At 48.9% G+C, this 21255-nt stretch overlaps 1 protein-coding gene across 5 annotated transcripts in view; it reads left to right on the top strand.

Moving 5' to 3' along the window:
• Nucleotides 1-21255, top strand: part of SLC4A11 (solute carrier family 4 member 11) — a 249849-nt gene that overhangs the window by 59497 nt on the left and 169097 nt on the right. Inside the window, exon 1 of one of the 5 annotated variants that reach the window (XM_079990779.1) lies at nucleotides 5570-5734. The exons of the other annotated variants lie outside the window; for them this stretch is intronic. Coding sequence (XP_079846905.1) covers nucleotides 5695-5734 — 40 coding nt within the window. The 5' untranslated portion in view covers nucleotides 5570-5694. Of the gene's footprint in view, nucleotides 1-5569; nucleotides 5735-21255 lie in introns of those variants that run through there. 5 annotated transcript variants of the gene reach the window in all.

A 21255-nucleotide genomic window follows, 5' to 3' on the forward strand; every position in this document is an offset into this window, starting at 1 on the left:
TTGGATGCAATTGCTGCGCATTCCAGCGTACCTTCTCTCGCGTCCTGCTTGCAGGCTCCCATCCCATAATCATCTGATTGTCCATGACGGGAAACGGGGGAGTGGGCTAAAACGATCCAGCTGCACCCTTTTAATATTTTTCTGCTAAACCTTCACAGCAAACAAAAGAGAACAACACAAACCTAACACATCACAAACTATCCATTATCCAGGTCATTCCCCGCCAGAATTTAAAACAAAATTTAGATGCTATAGCCAGAACCTTGTTGCGGTTAATGAGTAGAAATTATATCTGTTGCTGATCTGACCCATGTCCGGGAGGGGCCTTATCTAGCCAGCGAAGAAATGCGCTCCTCTCTTCTGAGAAATCTTGGAGAACAAAAGGAGGGTTGTGTGGAGTGTAATCTTAAGTGGTTCTCAGCCTCCAGGTGAGACAGAAGGTATTTTCCAACGGAGCAATGAACGTTTTGCAGGTGCAAGCACTTCCCATCGCAGGGATGGCATGGGAAATTTTCAGGCATGGGACTTCCTGGGGGCTCTCGCAGAAGCGCTGCTCGGGGGCCCTGTGTCGCAATGGCTAACCTCTGATCTTGCCAAACCCGCTAGGGGAGAGACTGCAATCTGCATGTTAAGGGGGTGTGTGTGGGACAGGGACTGCAGGCGACTTGCTCCAGGCCCTCTGAGAAGAATGCGGCTGCTGGCACGTCACCAAGGATGCTCTCTGGCTATGTAAGCAGAAACAGGCCTCTGCACAAAGCCGGAAAGGGGCAGTGGTCTGTAAAAAAAAAATTTGATGCTTCCATGCACAAATAGTTTGCAACACAGGCATGGGTGTTTTGTGGCCAGCGGTACAGCTGTCACATTTGGGGGTTGGCATTCGTCCGTCTCGGGAGACAATGGAGGAGTGCGCCTTTGGGGGTGAGGTCAAGCTGTTGGCAGACTGCAGCACCTGCTGCGGCTGCAGAGACCAATGCAGGAGAGACGTGTTTCATTGCAGCCGGGGCAAAGGAAGGCGTCCGGTTGTGCAGATGCACCAGGGCGTTTCTTCTCCCAGCGGTCATTCCTCCTCTGGTCCTAGAAATGGGCCGTATAAATGGCAAAACAAGAAGGGCCCTAGCTCAGGGGGAGCTCATCTCTTTGCACACAGAAGCTCCAGGGTCCAACAGGTTAGGAATGTCTCCAGCCTCATGCCCTGGAGAGCTGCTGCCAGCCAGTGTAGCCAATACAGTGGTACGTCGGGTTAAGTACTTAATTCGTTCCGGAGGTCCATTCTTAACCTGAAAGTGTTCTTAACCTGAAGCACCACTTTAGCTAATGGGGCCTCCTGCTGCTGCCACGCTGCCGGAGCACGATTTCTATCCTCATCCTGAAGCAAAGTTCTTAACCCGAGGTACTATTTCTGGGCTGGCGGAGTCTGTAACCTGAAGCGTATGTAACCCGAGGTACCACTGTACTGTGGAATAGTGGTCTGACTGGAGCATAAGGCAGTGTCCTGTTTAAAGGATCACAGAGAAAAAAGCCTTCAATGTTTACGGGTCCTGGTCATAGCTGTCAACGTTTCCTTTTTTTAAAGGGAAATTCCCGTATTCCGAATAGGATTCCTCACAAGAAAAGGGAAAAGTTGACAGCTGTGGTCCTGGCGGCTGCATACCGTTTCGAGTTTCCTAGTACTGCCTGCAGATGTTGAGGATTGAACTTGGGACCTTTTGATTTATTATTTGTACCCCTCTCATCTGGCTGAGCTTCCCCTGCCACTCTGGGCGGCTTCCAACAAAATATTTAAATACAGTAATGCATCAAACAATAAAATCTTCCCTAAACAGGGCTGCCTTCAGATGTCTTCTAAAAGTCTGGTAGTTGTTGTCCTCTTTGACATCTGATGGGAGGGCGTTCCACAGGGCGGGTGCCACTACAGTGGTACCTCAGGTTACAGACGCTTCAGGTTACAGACTCCGCTAACCCAGAAATATTACCTCGGGTTAAGAACTTTGCTTCAGGATGAGAACAGAAATCGTGCTCCGGTGGCACGGTGGCAGCGGGAGGCCCCATTAGCTAAAGTGGTGCTTCAGGTTAAGAACAGGTTTCAGGTTAAGAACGGACCTCCGGAATGAATTAAGTACTTAACCTGAGGTACCACTGTACCGAGAAGGCCCTCTGCCTGGTTCCCTGTAACTTGGCTTCTCGCAGTGAGGGAGCTGCCAGAAGGCCCTTGGTGCTGGACCTCAGTGTCCGGACAGAACGATGGGGGTGGAGCCACTTCTTATACATTTTAGCAAGTCTAAAAGGTAAAGGGACCCCCGACAGTTAAGTCCAGTCGCAAACGACTCTGGGGTTGCAGTGCTCATCTTGCTTTACAGGCCGAGGGAGCCGACGTTTGTCCACAGACATTTTTTCCGGGTCATGTGGCCAGCAGGACTAAGTTGCTTCTGGCGAACTGGAGCAGCGCACGGAAACACCGTTTACCTTCCCGCTGGAGCCAGATTAGCACAGTTGGTTAGAGCAGGGTGATAACGCCAAGGTCGTGGGTTCAATAGCCATACAGGCCACCTGCATATTCTTGCATATTCCTACATGATCCTCTGGGTTCCTTGCATCTTTACGGTTTTACAAATGCAGGGAAACCTGCCTGTCTTTTTCCCACCTGGTTGGCCACTGTGGGAAGAGGGTGCTGGACCTTTGATCCTGCAAGGGGCTTCTGATATTCTTTAGACAGTGCATCTCTTCTTTGCACAGTCCCACTGTTTGTTTGTGTCTTGCTTTTCTACTTGGCTCTGCCCTGGCAAATATATTGGTCAGTTTGTACCACCTTTCAGATGCCTTTCCCCCCTCACACTGGTGGACCTGGTGCTTAGCTCCCCAACATACATGCCAACCTCTCCCCCCCCAAAAAAAAAATTTGAAGAGCTGCTGTTGCACTTGGGTCCATCTTATGGACATCCCATAATGCGCGCCTGGTTGGCCACCATGAGAACGAGATGCTGCGCTAGATGGGCTGCCGACCTGATCCTGCATGATTCTTAGAATCATCGAATTGTAGAGTCGGAAGGGACCACCAGAGTCAGATCAACCTCCTGCAAAGGCAGGAATCTTTTGCCCAACGTGGGGCTCGAACCCAAAACCCTGAAATTACGAGTCTCATCATGCTCTGCTGACTGAGCTATCCAGGTAAGACTTCACATCCCGAATCCACAAAAGCTTTTCCCGCAATATATTTGATAGTCCTTATAAAGTACCGCAAGACTCGTTTGGGCTGCGGTCACTGGACTCGCCTGCAAGGGGGGGGGTGGAGGACCACAGCAGGCGGAGCCAGCGTGAATGAGAGGCGGAGCCACAGCTCAATGAGAGGCGGAGCCAACTAATGCTAGTTAATACCCCCTATCCCCCTGCTCTTTGGCGAGGGGCACCACTCTCCCACTCACACAAGGCAGTTCCATATCTAGAGGGAAATAAGGAACCCAAGAATAAGTCCCACAGGCTGAACCAGTTCTTCAAAGGCAACACAGAGGAGGAGGTTGATTCCAGCCGGCAGCGCCACCCCCTGGACTGCTTGTAAGTAAGTACCAAAGCAAGGCAGGTGCAGGCAGGTGGGCTGAGGTTTGTTGGGCAGCTGGTTGCCCTGATAAGTTTACAAGGACCCTACTGGTTGCAGTGGTGAACTCTGATCTCTGCAAACTGAATGTGCATTTTGAGAAGCTGTGTCAATTACTTGGGAAAGTCAAAGGCTGATAAAAAAAATTACTCCAATTCCTTCCTTCCTTTTCTTTTTCCTTCCTTCCTTCCTTCCTTCCTTCCTTCCTTTCTGTTGCAGAGAATTTCTTTTAAGAGCAGTTGAGAGTCTGAACTGGAGAGGGTTTTGAAGGAGTCTCCAGGTCCGTTCTCTTAAGAGGCAGTTTGGGATCTGTTGGGTGCTGGGCTTTCTTGCAAAGAATACTGGGTGGGTTGGATTTTGGTGTCTGTCTGTCTGTCTGTCTGTCTCTCTATCTATCTATCTATCTATCTATCATCTATCTATTTCATTTGCATCCCACCCTTGCTCCTAGTGGAGCCCAGGGTGGTAAACAGAGTAAGTTGGTAGCTCATAAAACTCTTAACCTTGGGGTCATGAATTCAACCCCATAGATCCCTGCATTGCATGGGGTTTTGACTAGATGACTCTCGTGGACACTTCCAACTCTACAACCAGCAAGGCCAATCAGGAATAAGATGGTGAGAAGTGTAATCTGCAAGCATGTGGAGGGCTGTGGGGTCCCTTTTCCCTCTGGAGCACAGTGGCTCCTCTCCCTCCCTCTTGAAATCCAAAGACAACCAACGGAAGCTGAATGTTGTGCTTTCCCACTCATTGCATAGTTAAATTATGAAACTCACACCTGTTTTCTTGGTATTTTTGTAAAAAAAAAATAAAAAATAGCTCAACAACTTTGGGGTTGGTCAAAAAAAAAAAAAAAGCCCAACAATTTCGGGGTGTCCTGGCAACCCTAAAACCATTTTGAGGTTTCCACACTTAAACAATAGGTAAATAATAAGGGAAAATAAGCGTGCTCCCCAGAGATCCTAATTCCAAAGGGAAGCTGGGAAGCTGCAACAACCGAGATATGCAGGGCTTCTCCCTTCTTATCCGTGCAAAACGAATTATTATTATTTAATTTGTATACCACCCGTCACCCATAGGCATAGACGCCAACTCCTAGGGGCCGAGGTCCTTTCGCCTTCCCTAAAATATTTTGAGGGAGTGGGTCCCCTCCAAGTTGATAGGCATTACAAATGGTGTTCGTGCGTGATCTTGTGATCGATTATGTTGGGTGGGGCTTACATGGCCCCCTCTATGGGTATAGCCAGGATTTATGATGGTGTGGCAGGCTTTATGGTAGGGGGAGCAGAACATCAGCTACAATATTTGTATTGTAACGCTGCGTTAATACGTAACGTTGTATTGTTTTTAACACTTGATTGGAAGCCGCCCAGAGTGGCTGGGGAAACTCAGCCAGATGGGCGGGGTATAAATAATAAATTATTATTATTATTATTATTATTATTATTATTATTATTATTATTATTATTATTATTATCATTATTATTGATTTCTGTTGATTTGGGGGGCATCTGCCTCCACTGCCCCCCTGGCTACGCCCATGGCCCCCTCCCCAACATTTGATCCAAGTCGGCACTCTGCCCGTGGATCTCAGATCGGTTCAATGCGACTCTGTACCCCCCTCCCCATCCCGGGGCGCAGCCTTCCTGCGCGAAGAGGCGCTGGTTCCTGCTCGACGGCTGCTGCGCGCAATTGCGCCTCCTTTTGGAAAGCGCCCCTAGGGGGCCCGAGCGCGCCAGGGGCGAGGCGCCCCAGGGTGCGGGCGCAGAGGGAGGTCGCGGGGGCCTCTCTTCCCTCCGCCTCCCACGCCTCCTTGGGGAGAGCCTCGCCGCGGGAAGCGCGCTAGGACCGGCGCGGGAGGGAGGGAGGGAGGGGTGTCCCTCGACGCGGCTGCTGCTGCTGCTGCTGCCGCCGCTTCTGCTGCGCCTCCGCCGCCGCCTCCTCCTGCTCCTCCTCGGCCGTCCCTTCCCCTTTCCACCCTCCGCAACCCGGGCCGATGCGCGGGCGCTTTCAGTTCGGGCTGCTCTGCTCCTTCCGACGGCGGCGAGGCGGCAGGCGTGGCGCGCCTCGGCGATGGTGTGAAGCGCAGCTCCGGAGCGGCGGCGATGGCAACGGCGAGGCGCGTCTTCCACCTCCAGCCATGCGGTGAGCGCCTGCTTTTGCCGGGGCGGGCGGAGGCGGAGGCAGGAAGGAGCTCGGGGCATTTGCAGCAGCCGGCGAAGGTGCCCCTCGCCCGGCAGGGTCACGGGCCAGCTGTCGCAGCTCGCTTGCAAAGTTGCAGCTCCTCCCTGGAGCGCCTTTGGCAACTGCGCGCTCCGTCCGGTTTCTGGGGGCAGACAGTCCCAGCCCTTCATAAAAGAGGGCTGACGGTTCCCCCCGCTTCCGCAACTTTGGGAAGACTTCCTCACCCCCTGAAAAGCCCACAAAAGCGTCTCCCCCCAGTTTGGCTTTTGCACGGCTTGCTGTCGTGCTCTGCAAAGTTTTGCAAGCGAGCGAAAGAGACGAGCTGGCTTTGCGCACGCAGAAGGGGAAGCAAAAGGGAAGCGGCCCTTTTTTGACAGGAGGATGGAGGGGAATTTAAACAAAAGGGAGGGCAGGTCTCGCTGCGCGTAAACAACCCCGAGGTCCAGGTCCAGGTGTTTTTTTTTGCGGCTGGGGAAAGGGGCACATACAAAAATTGAAGGGTTTGGTGAGGTCGGGTGGGGGCGCTTCTTCTTGGCCAGCCGCAACTCCCCAAAGATCTGCGGAGCGAGCTCTCCTTTTTGCTCCTAGCTTAAGGGAACAAGAGGTTTGAAGCCTTTGTCAAATACTGGGTTTTCAAGCTATTGTTAGTGAAAAGGGAGTGCTGTTTTGGCAACATCCAGCGGTATTTTCTGTACTTGACTTTTTGAAGACAAAACATAATGGGCTTTAGTTGCTGCGATTGCTCTTGTTGAAATAAGGTAGTTGATGGTCTTCGAGTTATTTGCAAGCGAAACAGAGGCAGTGGATGTTGTGCAATTCAGTTTGTTTTTGGTTTTTAAAGCGGTTATCAGCACTTCCTTGAGTCTTTTGTTTTGTTTTTTTGAGGTTGCTGGGTTTCCCCCCTTCTCTCCTCCCTCGCCTCCCTTTCCTTAGAAGCAAAGTGACTCTGGTATAATCTTGTGCGGGGAACTTCTCCAGCATTAGACCATTGGAGTGAACGGGGCGATTCTTATCCCTACTTTTGCAGGATGCACAAATCCCATTCATTCCCTTTTCTGGCTTTCTGGTTGCTTTGCTCCTCAGCAAAAAGAGCTGTAGGTGGCAGAGCAGTTCAGCTCATTGGGGACTCACAAATCTTGACCGCTGCAAGCATTTCCTGTAAGGTGTCCGGTCCTGGGATGTGTGTGGCCAGTGGCTTAGCGTGGGGGGTGCAGGGGGGGCCGGCTGCACCGGCTGCAACATCTGGGGCGCGCGCGCTAATCTAGTGGAAGAGACTCGAGTGCTAAAATCCATGGGTTAGGGGGCGCAAATTACTTGCCTTGCCCCGGGTGCTGACAACCCACGCTACGCCACTGTGTGTGGCTGACCAATATATTGGTTGCAAAAGGTGCCATTAATTCTGCGAGGCCCTTTCCAAACAAGTGGACCCGTTCTCTTTTTATAGCTACAGTGGTACTTCAGGTTAAGTATTTAAATCGTTCCAGAGGTCCGTACTTAACCTGAAACTGTTCTTAACCTGAAGCACCACTTTAGCTAATGGGGTCTCCCGCTGCTGTCGCACCACCGGAGCATGATTTCTGTTCTCATCCTGAAGCAAAGTTCTTAACCTGAAGCACTATTTCTGGGTTAGCGGAGTCTGTAACCTGAAGCGCATGTAACCTGAGGTACCGCTGTACATTCTTTGCCTCTTGTTACTAGAAGTACCTGTCCTGGGGTAGCCACAATATCGGAACCCAAGTGGACTTCTGGGGTTATCCAGCTGAGCATAAAGACAAGTTTGTGTGTTGATGATGGTCAACACTAATTATCTGATAGCCTTTGATGTTTGCAAGTTTCTTGTGCTTCATGTGAAACTGTCAGTTTCTCCACATTGTTGTATTCTGCAGCTGCTAAACCAGATGAGGGTTTGAGCCAATGAGTCTCAAAGCCTTGCTGAGTTAGGGATTTCCCCCGCATGTGAAGACAGGCTCTGTTGTTGTGAGTGGATGAGAACGGTAGTGGGTCCAGTGGTCAAGAAGGCGGTTTTTGCACTTGCTGTAGTAGAGGGAAGTGAGAGGCAGGCAGGTGTGGCTTGTACGCCTGGGAAGGAAGCCCTTCTAGGAAAAGGAAAGCTCTGGTCCTAAACCTCCGCTGTCTTGTGGGATAGTTTTGGGAGAAGAAAAGGCTAAGGCAGAGCTTTCCAAACTTTTCATGTTGGTGACACACTTTTTAGACATGCATCATTTTGCGACACAGTGGGGACACACCTAGACACTGCCGCTGACGCACTAATGTGTTGTGAGACAGTTTGGAATGCTCTGGGCTAAGAAGTACAGAGGTACTTTGGTTCTCGAATGGCTTAGTTGTCGAACAAATTGGCTCCCGAATGGCGCAAACCCTAAAATAAGTGTTCTGGTTTGTGAATGTTTTTCAGAAGCCAAACATCTGACATGGCTTCCACTTAGCAAGCTCCTGCAGCCAATTGGAAGGTGTGCCTTGGTTTTCGAATGGTTTTGAGAGTTGAGCAGACTCTCAGAACATACATACATACTGCCCAGGTTTGCACCCCCCTGGGGGGGGGGTCACTTTGAAAGCTGCAAACACAGTGGTTTGATTTCACCCCCAGAGGCACACTCCATTGTCACTTGAGACAGAAGGTTGCCAACTAAATTCTTCAGCATGTCTTTGTTGCAATAACATCCATACCTTATATCTAAAGCCCTATTGTACCATTGCAACAGTCATGTCTTCCCCCAAAGAATCCTGGGAACTGTGCTGATAGTTGTTAAGGTAAAGGTAAAGGTACCCCTGCCCGTACGGGCCAGTCTTGACAGACTCTGGGGTTGTGCGCCCATCTCACTTAAGAGGCCAGGGGCCAGCGCTGTCCGGAGACACTTCCGGGTCACGTGGCCAGCGTGACAAAGCTGTGTCTGGCGAGCCAGAGCCGCACACGGAAACACCGTTTACCTTCCCGCTGGTAAGCGGTCCCTATTTATCTACTTGCACCCGGAGGTGCTTTCGAACTGCTAGGTTGGCAGGCGCTGGGACCGAGCAGCGGGAGCGCACCCCGCCGCAGGGATTCGAACCGCCGACCTTTCGATCGGCAAGCCCTAGGCGCTGAGGCTTTAACCCACAGCGCCACCTGCGTCCCAATTATTTATTATTTATTCCTAGTCGGCTCATATTATTGTTCCCATTTCATGGACAGGGTACTGTGAGGCTAAGACGACCCAACCAAGGAGCCTCTCCCACCCAGATCCTTCCTCCTGAGGATTTTATCCCCTGGGCTTCCACAGCCTAGCCTTTGAGTCAACAGAAGACATGGGATTAGCTCTCTGATTTTATGACGATTGCATAGGATGCTTGTCTGGGATCATAGTGTGAACACCGCGGTGGGAAAAAGTGTGCAGAGGTTGTGTGGCACAGATGATCACACCCCGCCGCAGGGATTCGAACCGCCGACCTTTCGATCGGCAAGTCCTAGGCGCTGAGGCTTTAACCCACAGCGCCACTTAGACGGGCCCTATTTCCCAGAGTTTCCCAGGAGGAAGGACTGATTGTTAAATGACTGAGAATTTCAGCTCAAGCATCTGAGGCAGTGGCGTAGCGTGGGGGGTGCAGGGGGGGCTGGCCGCACCGGATGCAACATCTGGAGGTGGGGCGCGCTCGCCACCTCCGGAGTCGCCGAAGAGCCTCGGGCGCAGGCTGTAGCAGAGCCCCATGTCTTGCGGAACCGCCGAGCTGTGCGCGCGTCCGGGCTGAAGGCGTCCGGCAGGCAGTGGCTCTCAGCGCTCGCCGTGGTCCCCGCGGGTCAGGGCCGCGGAGGGCGCGCCAGGCAGCCCCTCCTCGCCGCCGCCGCTGCAGCTGCTGGGCCATGTTGCATTTTCCTCGCCTCTCTGCCCTCCTCCTCCTCCTCCGGGCAAGCGGCGTCGTTTGGGTGGCAGCGCCAGCGGCAACTCGCCTCAGATCACCTGACACGGATCTGCCGCCGTGGCTACCTTACCGTAAATACCCCAGCCCAGGCAGCAGCAAGAAGAAGCTGGCAGCGGCGGCAGGTTAGGGGTTAGGGGCGCAAATTACTTGCCTTGCCCCGGGTGCTGACAACCCACGCTACGCCACTGATCTGAGGCCCTTCTTTGTGTGTCTCCTTCGTGTGAGGCCTGGAGGGCAGCAAAATGAGAACGGGTCGTTTCTGCTTTGGCTCCCCACTTGTGGGAAGTTGTCTCCAGGGAGGCTCACCTGGCACCTGCATTCCATATCTTTAGGAGCCAAGCAAAACCATCCTTCTTCTGCTAGCCTTCTAGCTAACCATCTATGGCTGTTTAAACTGTATGTGTTTGTGGGGTGTGTGTGTGTTTATTGTTATTACTGTATGTATTTTTGTGTTTTTATATTGTAAGCCACCCTGTGATCTTCAGATGAAGAACAATACTGTATAGAAATTCAAAAAATATTGTTAAATATTGTACGTATTGTGATTTAATTGTATGTTGAGGATGCAGCCTGATAGCGCATCAGTGGTGGGTTTATTTTGTGAAAAAAGCGACTGAAAGTGCAATGAATAATAATAGTAAATGAAGGGAAATTTGGAGTGGCTTCGGTGAGGTCAGAGTGGCTCAGGCAAGACTGTTTTGCTGCTCAAGCAAATTTCGATCTGAGAAAGATTGGGGTCCTTTGTGGTGCAGTTTTGACTGAGCATGAGCCTAGAGTTGCACCCTCTTTGCAGTGATCTGAGGATCCTGAGATCTAGCCCCTGACATGCAGGATGCTTCAGCAGGGCACTCTAAAACTGTGGCTCCCCAGAACAGCTATTCAGGCATATTCCAGGTTAGGATTTCAGTTCGAGACATTGAGTCTCAGGGTCGTGGGTTCGAGCCCCATGTCGGGCAAAAGATTCCTACATTGCAGGGGTTGGGCTATTGTTATTATTATTATTATTTATTAAATTTGTATACCGCCCTTCATCTGAAGGGCAAACCAGTGTGGCATAATGGTTATAGTGTGTTGGACTAGGACCTGGGAGACCAGGGTTCAAACCCCCACATGAAGCACACTGGGTGACGTTTGGGTGGTTGCCTTCTCTCAGCCTTATCCGCCTCGCAGGGGTGCTGTGAAGACGAAATGGGGGAGAGCGTCACCTGGAGCTCCTTGGAAGAAAAAGATGGTGTGTAGATGTAAGAAATAAATAAAACGAGAATACAAAATACACAATGAAGTGAAAGCATATCAATAATCCACCTCCCACCGACACATTTTAAAAGCCATAGAATGTTAATCAGCTGAGTAACAATAACAATAACAATAACAATAATAATTTATTATTTATACCCTGCCCATCTGGCTGGGTTTCCCCAGCCACTCTGGGTGGCTTCCAACAGAATATTAAAATACAATAATCTATTAAACATTAAAAGCTTCCCTAAACAGGACCTTCAGATGTCTTCTAAAAGTCTGGTAGTTGTTTTCCTCTTTGACCTCTGGTGGGAGGGCGTTCCACAGGGCAGGTGCCACCACTGAGAAGGCCCTCTGCCTGGTTCCCTGTAACTTGGCTTTTCGCAGAGAGGGAACCACCAGAAGGCACTCAGCACCGGACCTCAGTGTCCTGGCTGAACGATGGGGGTGGAGACGCTCCTTCAGGTCTACTGGACCGAAGCCGTTTAGGGCTTTAAAGGTCAGCACCAACACTTTGAGTTGTGCTCGGAAATGTACCGGCTTGGAATGCCTGGCAGAAGAGAAGCATTTTTGCCTGGCTCTTTTAATATATGTAATGAAGGTGCCTGGAGAGCCTTCTTGGGGAGAGCATTCCACAAACACGGAGCCACCGCAGAAAAGGCCCGTTCTCATGTTTCCACCCTCTGGAGACTAGTTGAACCTCGTGGTCCCTTCCAGCTCTACAATTCTGTGATTCTGTAAAAAGGGGAGCTGGCTTCTTGAACATTTGGAGCTGTCTTTATGCTGGGGAAAGGGGGGCTTTTTCATTCAGGGTAGCCGAGTGCTGTATACTTTTAACTGGCAGTGCTTCTCCAGAGTCCCTGGCTTTTGGTATTCGGCTACCCGGGACCCCTTTTCTTCTGGAACTACACAAAGGTGCTGAACCTGGGAGCCTTACGCATGTAAGGTCTGTGTCCTGCCGCTTGGCTGTGTCTAAGCGTGATCAAATAGGGAAAGGCAGCTCCAGACCTTGGGAGCCATAGAAATTAAGAATGGAAGAGAGAGAGAAAGAGAGAACTTGTTAGTAATGGAGGAAGGAGGGGAGAACTTTGAAAGTAAGGGCTGATATGGCAGCATGCCGGTGTCAGCTCTTAAAGAGAGGAATGGTGTAACGGGCAGAAATGCAGAGTTCTTGCAAAACCCACTTCCATGATTCTGGAGGTGGGATGGAAGGAAGGAAGGAAATGGGGATTGTGTCCTGGCCCAGTTCCCATGAAATTGTTCTCCTTGGCCATAGCATCCCGGGTTTAGGGCAGTATATGTTGTTGTTGTTGTTTAGTTGTTTAGTCATGTCCGACTCTTCGTGACCCCATGGACCGGAGCACGCCAGGCACTCCTGTCTTCCACTGCCTCCCGCAGTTCAGTCAAACTCATGCTGGTAGCTCGAGAACACTGTCCAACCATCTCGTCCTCTGTCGTCCCCTTCTCCTTGCGCCCTCCATCTTGCCCAACATCAGGGTCTTTTCCAGGGAGTCTTCTCTTCTCATGAGGTGGCCAAAGTCTTGGGGCCTCAGCTTCAGGATCTGTCCTTCCAGTGAGCACTCAGGGCTGATTTCCTTCAGAATGGAGAGGTTGGATCTTCTTGCAGTCCATGGGACTCTCAAGAGTCTCCTCCAGCAGCAGAATTCAAAAGCATCCATTCTTCGGTGATCAGCCTTCTTTATGGTCCAGCTCTCCCTTCCATACATCACTACTGGGGGGCAGTATATAAATTCAAGTAATAATAATGATAATCCCAATCCAGTATTGCCGTGCTCCTTCTAGAACACTGCGAACCTGAGCTTCTCACCTTCTCCAGGTAAGCGGAAGGAAGTCCCCCAGGTATGATTCTCAAGAGATCTGGAACAAGCACAGTCTTCTTCTGCACTGTCCCAGGATTGTCATTTGTTTTAAAACGATTCCAAATGATGTTTTTTGAACTGTTGTGACCCGCCCTGGGACCTTAGGGCAGAGGGCAGGCAAAATAAATAAATAACGAAGGCTGGGGCCTCAAGATGGGTTGGTTTGACACCGGAATTACGATGCGCGTTAGTATTTAGCAAATGCATCCCACTGGTGTTGAGGGTTGAGGCTGCAGCGATGATGAGCTGGTGAGTCACCGCAGAGGTTGAAAAGTGTTGCAATTAGGGAGATCCACTATCACTAGCTGGGATGGCGGCGGCATTTGTGGTCGGACAATTATATCGAGAGAGAAAAGGGGAGTTACCTCTTCAAAACCAATGAATAATATTTCATCAAACGGAGTGGCAGGTGGAAGCTGAGAAAGATCTAGAATGCTCTCTTGGATTTCTCCCTTGATTTCTGATAAAATGGTTTAGCTATGAAACGGGGTTTTAAACGAGAGCTCGGATTTGTGTTGGCACAATAAACTGTGGTTTCTTACTTTCCGTAATGAACTGTGAACGAGTAGCCCGTTGGTGGTGTACGCTGCTTAGTCCCTCTGGCTTTGCTCTTCTCCTAGAGAGAACAAGAGGAAACAAATGCCAAAACCACAGTGGGACCAGCAGCAAACCATGGTTTATGTGACTCCCTGGGAGTCGTGGCTTGTTGAGGAGCAGCCAGCCACTACCAATTATTTAACCATAACTAGAAGCCAAGGTTCGGGACGCAGGTGGCGCTGTGGGTTAAAGCCTCAGCGCCTAGGGCTTGCCGATCGAAAGGTCGGCGGTTTGAATCCCTGCGGCGGGGTGCGCTCCCGCTGCTCGGTCCCAGCGCCTGCCAACCTAGCAGTTCGAAAGCACCTCCGGGTGCAAGTAGATAAATAGGGACCGCTTACCAGCGGGAAGGTAAACGGCGTTTCCGTGTGCGGCTCTGGCTCGCCAGAGCAGCGATGTCACGCTGGCCACGTGACCCGGAAGTGTCTCCGGACAGCGCTGGCCCCTGGCCTCTTAAGTGAGATGGGCGCACAACCCCAGAGTCTGTCAAGACTGGCCCGTACGGGCAGGGGTACCTTTACCTTTACCTAGAAGCCAAGGTTAGTTGTGTATTCCGGGTTTGTTCTTCCTACTTGCATTAGAGGAGAAGGAATGCAAGAGTACTTGGGCAGTGTCAGTTCTCTGCTTTTTCACAGTAAACCATGACATGCCAGAAACCATCGCTTTTCGTAATGCATGAGTCCAGCCTTTATTTTGCAACGTTTTTGAGAGCTGGCTACCCTAGAAAAACTAAAGCTGGCAAACCTGGTGCAGTACTTCCAAGCTGCAGAGCAGCTTTCAGCAGTTTGCTCGGCTGTCTGTACCTGCACTCGAAAGAAGTTTTAATTGTTGGGCACTTTTCCCCGCCCCCCCGACAATCCTGTAGTCTCTGCAGGTGTGTTCTGGTCTCTTGAAGGCCAAGCAAATTGCCTAGATCCGTGGTACAAAATGAATAAATCTCATACCTGTCCACGCTTCGGGGAATATATTTTCAAACACGCACAGGACGTACTGTTCTGTGCTGATGGAGAGCTGTAAATATCCAGTTTTACATGAGCAGTCATCACTTCCTAAAGTGAAGCCTCTTGCTTGTAGGCGTCACTCCAATCACAGCGCGTAGGATACATTAAGCAGCACATATGGATGGAGTTTGGTTGGCAGTAGGGTTGTAAGGCCTTGACCTTCCTCTTCCCTCCTCCCTTGTAGCACTTGCAATAATGTACAGGAATGATAATTTGGGGAAGGGCCATAGCTCAGTCATAGAATCGTAGAATTGTAGATTTGGAAGGGACCTTGAGGGGCATCTAGGCCAACCCCCTGCAATGCAGAAATCTCAACACGCAGTTGGTCTCCCATCCAATTTGAAAGCATACCGGACCCTGCTTAGCTTTGCAAATGTGCCAGCAGACTATCCTGAGCTTACATAATCCAATTTGTCAGACTCAGGCCTCATCTGTGTTGCACATTTAAAGCTGTATCATAACACTTTAAGTAGTACTGGCTTCCCCCAGAGAATCCTGGGAAGTGTAGTTTGTTAAGGGTGCGGAGAGTTGTTAGGAAACCCATTTCCCCTTTGCAGAGCCACACTTCCCAGAGTTCCCAGGGAAGAGGGGTTGATTGTCAAACGAAGGTTGGCGGTTCAAATCCCTGTGACGGGGTGAGCTCCCGTTGCTCGGTCCCTGCTCCTGCCAACCTAGCAGTTTGAAAGCACGAAGTGCTAGTAGATAATTAGGTACCGCTCCAGCGGGAAGGTAAACAGCGTTTCTGTGCGCTGCTCTGGTTCGCCAGAAGCGGCTTAGTCCTGCTGGCCACATGACCCGGAAGCTGTACATCGGCTCCAACCCCAGAGTTGTCCACGACTGGACCTAATGGTCAGGGGTCCCTTTACCTTACCTAACATCACTCAGCACCCTGAAAAAACTACAGTTCCCAGGATTTTTGGGGGGCCTGCCTCTCCTGCTATGTCCCATGGAGGACCTTAAGGTCCACAAATGACAACACTTTGGAGGTCCCAAATCGCATGGTGATTAGATTGGTCTCAACTAGGGCTAGGGCCTTTTCAGTACTGGCCCCGACTTGGTGGCACGCTCTGTCACAAGAGACTAGGGCCCTGCGGGAATTGACATCTTTCTGCAGAGCCTGCAAGACAGAGCTGTTCCGCCTGGCCTTTGGTTTGGACTCAGTCTGACCCTTATGTTTCCCTCCCCTTATGGTTTTGATCTATGGGCTACTATTAAAATGAGGCTGCATTTTAAATTGTATTTTAACCTGTATTTAAATTTCTTTTCTTTTCTTCCCCCTATTATGTTTTTATTATAATTTTACTGATGTTAGCTGCCCTGAGCCTGGTTCTGGCCGGGAAGGGCGGGGTATAAATAAAAATTATTATTATTATTATTATTATTATTATTATTATTATTATTATTATCATCACTGTTTAAAGTGTGTGGGGGGAGTGCTTTCAATGTATATTGCAGATGCAACCTCAGCGAAAGGCAGTTTCTTGTCTTCCTGAGTGGATGATTATTCATCTTTTTTTGCAAAACATGTCTTCTTTCTGAAGGTTCTGTTCTGCTTTTATCTGTGCCCTTTCCTTCAGAGCAAACCTGCCTGGAATATGATTCTTGTTTCAGATTGTCACTTACTTATAAGGAAGGGATACAAACCTACCTGTAGGGGAGTCTGGCAAATCTTTGCTCCAACATTTCTGCCCCTCACTCTCGACAAGATTGGGCATGCCACATTTCCTCTGTTTTTTTGGTGCTTTCGTTTGTGGCAATCATATTTGTGGATTGGTAGTTGTCAATAATTTAAAAATGCATTGCCTTGGACTTCCTGGGCGGCCAGATTAATCAAATATGTGGGCCTTTAAGATGCCCTTAGAGCCTGTCTCCTGTACTGAAGCCATGTATGGCTTTGCAAGGCGTAGAAATGACATTAGAGCCCAGGCAAACTGCTTGATGTAGGATCTTATGCAAGGTTCCCAACTGACACTTCGTTTGAGGACAGTTTGCATAATTAACTGTTGGATAACATGCCTGACCCCCATCGCATGCCAGTAAACACATTATCCGACTTGTGTTTTGATTTTGTGTCTCTCCCCGCCCAAAAAACCCCAGCACAAGATCATTGCATACTTTTGCATATTGCAGAACGTTTCATTCTTCATTCTTGTCACTTGCAAAAATGATGTGTGAGGCTGTTCCTCACATCCATATGCCTGGAGGGCCAGGGATCTGCGGCTTCAGATGTTTCGGTGCCACAGGGACAGATCTATACTTGCCTGGTTTCTTTTGCTGGTTTCCGTTCAAAATTGCAAAACAAAAGTTGCAAATGCTTGAAATCTCCCTGTTGGGCTGTCCAATAAGTCCAATAAGTTTGAGCGGAGTTAGCGCTGGCTATAATATACGGCAAATGGCAATTTTCAAAACAAGCGTCTCTGTCAACCAAGGAACACCTTTTTTTTTTTTTTTTAGAGGGCAGTTTCCTTGTCAGGGATTTGGTTGCAGAGGGGGAAGCAACAGCCCGAGTTGTTGTCTTGCTATTGTCTGAAATAACACATCATTCCAGAGAAGTTTTCCGCCCTTTAATTAGATGGATAACAAAGGCGTGGCCCAAACATAGTTTGGCTGCTTATTACACAAGCAGGGGGGGATGAATGTCTGGTTAGCTAACTTGACCTTTTTCAGAGCTTCAGTTTTCCATCTGTGAAATGGGAACAATGGGCTCCCAAATACAAGTTGCATGAGAGCCGTGGGCCTTCTGCTAGCTGGAGATTCTTGCATACAGTGCAAGAACAAATGTGATTCCTGTTTTTTTTTGGGGGGGGGGTCTTGACTGGATAACCCTTTGAGTCTCTTCCGTCTCTACAATTCTGTGACTCTGCAAGTGCCTCGACTGACAATATGAGGAAGTGCCTCAGTTTCAGATCCTGATCACTTTCGTTTCTGCAGAAGAAACTGGTGTAGCTCTATCTTAGCCTTTTCTGACTTGGTACCAGCATTAGAAACCCAGATATATAAGCTAATTCCCAATTGGGACCTTAAACCTTGTCGTCATTTAGTCGTTTAGTCGTGTCCAACTCTTCGTGACCCTGTGGACCAGAGCACGCCAGGCACTCCTGTCTTCCACTGCCCCCCACAGTTTGGTCAGACTCATGCTTGTCCCACCATCTCGTCCTCCGTCGTCCCCTTCTCCTTGTGCCCTCCATCTTTCCCAACATCAGGGTCTTTCCCAGGGAGTCTTCTCTTCTCATGAGGTGGCCAAAGTATTGGAGCCTCAGCATCAGGATCTGTCCTTCCAGTGAGCACTCAGGGCTGATTTCCTTCAGAATGGAGAGGTTTGATCTTCTTGCAGTCCATGGGACTCTCAAGAGTCTCCTCCAGCACGAACCTTAAACCTAGGTCGCAACAATGGAATGTTTAGGTGCCATTTCCCCCACAATTGAATTTATTATTATTATTATTATTATTACTGTACTCATTTCATTTCTATACTGCTTTCTATTTTAAATGAAAAAAATCTCAATGCGGTTTGGAAGACATTAAAACATCAAATAAAAGAATCCAGAACAGTGGCATAGCGTGGGTTGTCAGCACCCGGGGCAAGGCAAGTAATTTGCGCCCCCTAACCCGTGGATTTGTGCCCCCTAACCCTAACCCCCAGATGTTGCGCCCGGTGCGGCCGGCCCCCCCTGCACCCCCACGCTACGCCACTGATCCTGAATGAAACAAATTCACAAAGAAAAGATTTCAGGTCCTTCTCTAAGTGACATTTTGCTTTCCCCATATTTTATCTACCTACCTAATTTATATAGCTGCCCCATAGCAGAAGTACTCTGGGAAGCCAGTGTGGTTTAGTGGTTAGAGTGTCGGACTAGGACGTGGGAGATCAGGGTTCAAATTCCCACTCGGCAATGACCTTGGACCAGTCATAGCCTCCTAACCTACCTCACAGGGTCATTGTAGGGATTAACCAAGGAGGGGGGGTGAACCATATACTCCATGGAGAAAAAGGTGGGATGTACATTCAATAGGTAATGGACGCGGGTGGCGCTGTGGGTTGGTTAAACCACCGAGCCTAGGACTTGCCGATCAGAAGGTTGGCGGTTCGAATCCCCGTGACGGGGTGAGCTCCCGTTGCGCGGTCCCAGCTCCTGTCAACCTAGCAGTTCAAAAGCACGTCAAAGTGCAAGTAGATAAATAGGTACCGCTCCAGTGGGAAGGTAAACGGCGTTTCCGTGCGCTGCTCTGGTTTGCCAGAAGCGGCTCAGCCATGCTGGCCACATGACCCAGAAGCTGTACATGGCTCCCTCGGCCAGTAAAGCGAGATGAGCGTTGCAACCCCAGAGTCGGCCACGACTGGACCTAATGGTCAGGGGTCCCTTTACCTTTACCTTTACATTCAATAGGTAAGCTATTTTGTTGACCTGCTTAAGAAAGCCGGAGGGGCCAGCCAGATGGAGATGTCATTCACCAGTCCGGCATTCAGAGATCTCCATATCGTCTCAATTGGACCTGTGCCATTTGCAAAACGCGCCTGGGGAATTTCTAGCTTGGTGGCACCTTGCAGATTTTCATTTGTTTGTTTTGAAATCGTTTTTATTTGATTTTCCAATACAAAGTTATAAAAAATTCAAATACGTATCCATATACAGAGATTCCTCTGACTCTTTTTTAAAATTAATTTTTATTAATTTTCCATTATATAAAATTTAAACACATCATCACTATGCATTTTACTTCTTTAGCTCTTAAGAGCTTGTTGACTCCCCTCCTTTCCGCCTTCAAAGTTAACCTTTATCTCACATCATTTATACATTTTCCAATTTACATTTCACTCCTTCAAAATGTCACAATTTTTAAAAAAATATAAAAAGGGAAGAGCAGTTGTCATTATGTCTTTTTACAACCCCGCTGGTGTTGTGAATTGCTCGCAATAGTCCTTCAGATATTGTATAAATTTACTCCAATCTTTTTGGAATGCTTGGTCATTCTGGTTTCGGATTTTTCCTGTCAGCTTCACCAGTTCTGCAAAGTCCATCATCTTCGTCTGCCACTCTTCTTTCGTTGGGACTTCTTGTTGCTTCCATTTTTGGGCTAAAATAATTCTTGCTGCAGTTGTTGCATACATAAACAGTTTTCTTTATCTCCTTTTGGTATCTCTTCCCCCACTATACCCAGTAAAAATGCTTCTGGTTTTTTAACAAAAGTATTTTTATAGGTTTTCTTTAACTCAGATTCCTCCAAATCTCAGGACTTCCCCTGGAGTCCCATTTTAAACATTTAAAACCACATCTTCTTCCAGACTCTTAACTATTACCGTATATCATAGTCCATCAGCTTGGTTTGCCATTCCTCTCTGGTAGGAAGCACCTTGCAGATATATATATTTTTTTAAAAATAATTTTATTGAAAATTTAAACAAAACATATTATCCAAAAACATATCATCCTTTATCCCCCCCCCCATTTTTCCTCCCTCCCCCACAACCCCACAACCCCCCTGACTTCCCTCAGTTCCAGTCTTTGGTTTCTCTGTAAATGCTGTTCTCTGCATCTTACAAAGTTGTATAGATCCTTAAATTATATGACTTATTATTATCAATAAAAAGTTTGTGAGTGTATATTCAAAACCTGCCAAGGAGTCCAATTCACTTTGTTGCATCTTCAAATGTCTTGTAGAGGGTTCCCACTCATCTTTAAAATCACAGTTATCCTTGTCCTGTAGCTTATGTGTCGATTTTGCCAGTTCTGCATAGTCCACCAGTTTTTCTTGCCATGATTCTTTAGTTGAAGTTTTTTCAGTCTTCCATCCTTGTCCTATTAAGACTCTCGCGGCCGTTGTCGCATACATGAAGATGCTTTTCAGCTTTTTTGGCAGGTCTTTCCCTACAATCCCTAACAAAAATGCTTCAGGTTTTTTTTAACAAATGTGAGATGGAACATTTTCTTCAATTCATTATATATCATTTCCCAATTTTTTAAAATTACATTGCAGTCCCACCACATATGATAAAACGTCCCCTCCTTTGCCTTACACTTCCAACATATATTTGAACTAGTTTTATAAATTTTCCCTAACTGCACTGGTGTCGCATACCATCTGTACATCATCTTCATGTAATTCTCCTTCAACAGGGAACAGTCTGTAAATTTTAAATCCGTTTCCCATAATTTTTCCCAATCTTCCATCATAATGTTGTGACACCTTGCAGATATTTTGGACTCCCAGCCAGCGTGGCTGTTGTGTCAGAGGCTGCTGGGAACTGTAGCCCTAAACATTTTGGCAGGAGGGAAAGGCAATGTTCTTTGTCAAGATGGGCAGTGCGCGACATGTTGTGGCATTCCCCCGTTGGCTGTTCCTGCTGCGTTTGGAACAGGAAGGTCTGGATTTCTGCCTGCGGCTAAGTGCCGTCCAGGATGGAACCATTTGCTTTTCTTTGGGAGGGTCCGGGAGCATCTGAGAAGTGGCATGTGCCAATTGCCTCAAGAGTTCGTTGCGGGCACCACGTAAACAGACAGACGCTCCCTGTGAGCACTGAAGCCATGGCGCTGCATTGTAGGGAGACTGAGTTGTCAGAACAAGGATGCTCAGAAGCTGTGAGGCACTTTCTGTTTCGCAACTGGGATATTGCGACGTAAGGAATGTTGTCTAACTGGGCACGGGCTGCCCCAAAGCTGACTGCGAGGCTCACGAGCGAATTGTGGGGGCCCCGTGTGCAAGTTGCCAAGCCGGATGTTGCCAGCCCAGGTGTCTTCAGCTCCTCACCTGTTGAGGGTGCTTTGAGAAGACGTCTGAGGGCAGCCCTGTTTAGGGAAACTTTTAATGTTTGATGCATTACTGTCATACCTCGGGTTGAATGTGCTTCAGGTTGAGT

This window comes from Podarcis cretensis (assembly GCF_951804945.1).
Source record: "Podarcis cretensis genome assembly, chromosome: 9".
Taxonomy (NCBI): Eukaryota; Metazoa; Chordata; class Lepidosauria; order Squamata; family Lacertidae; genus Podarcis; species Podarcis cretensis.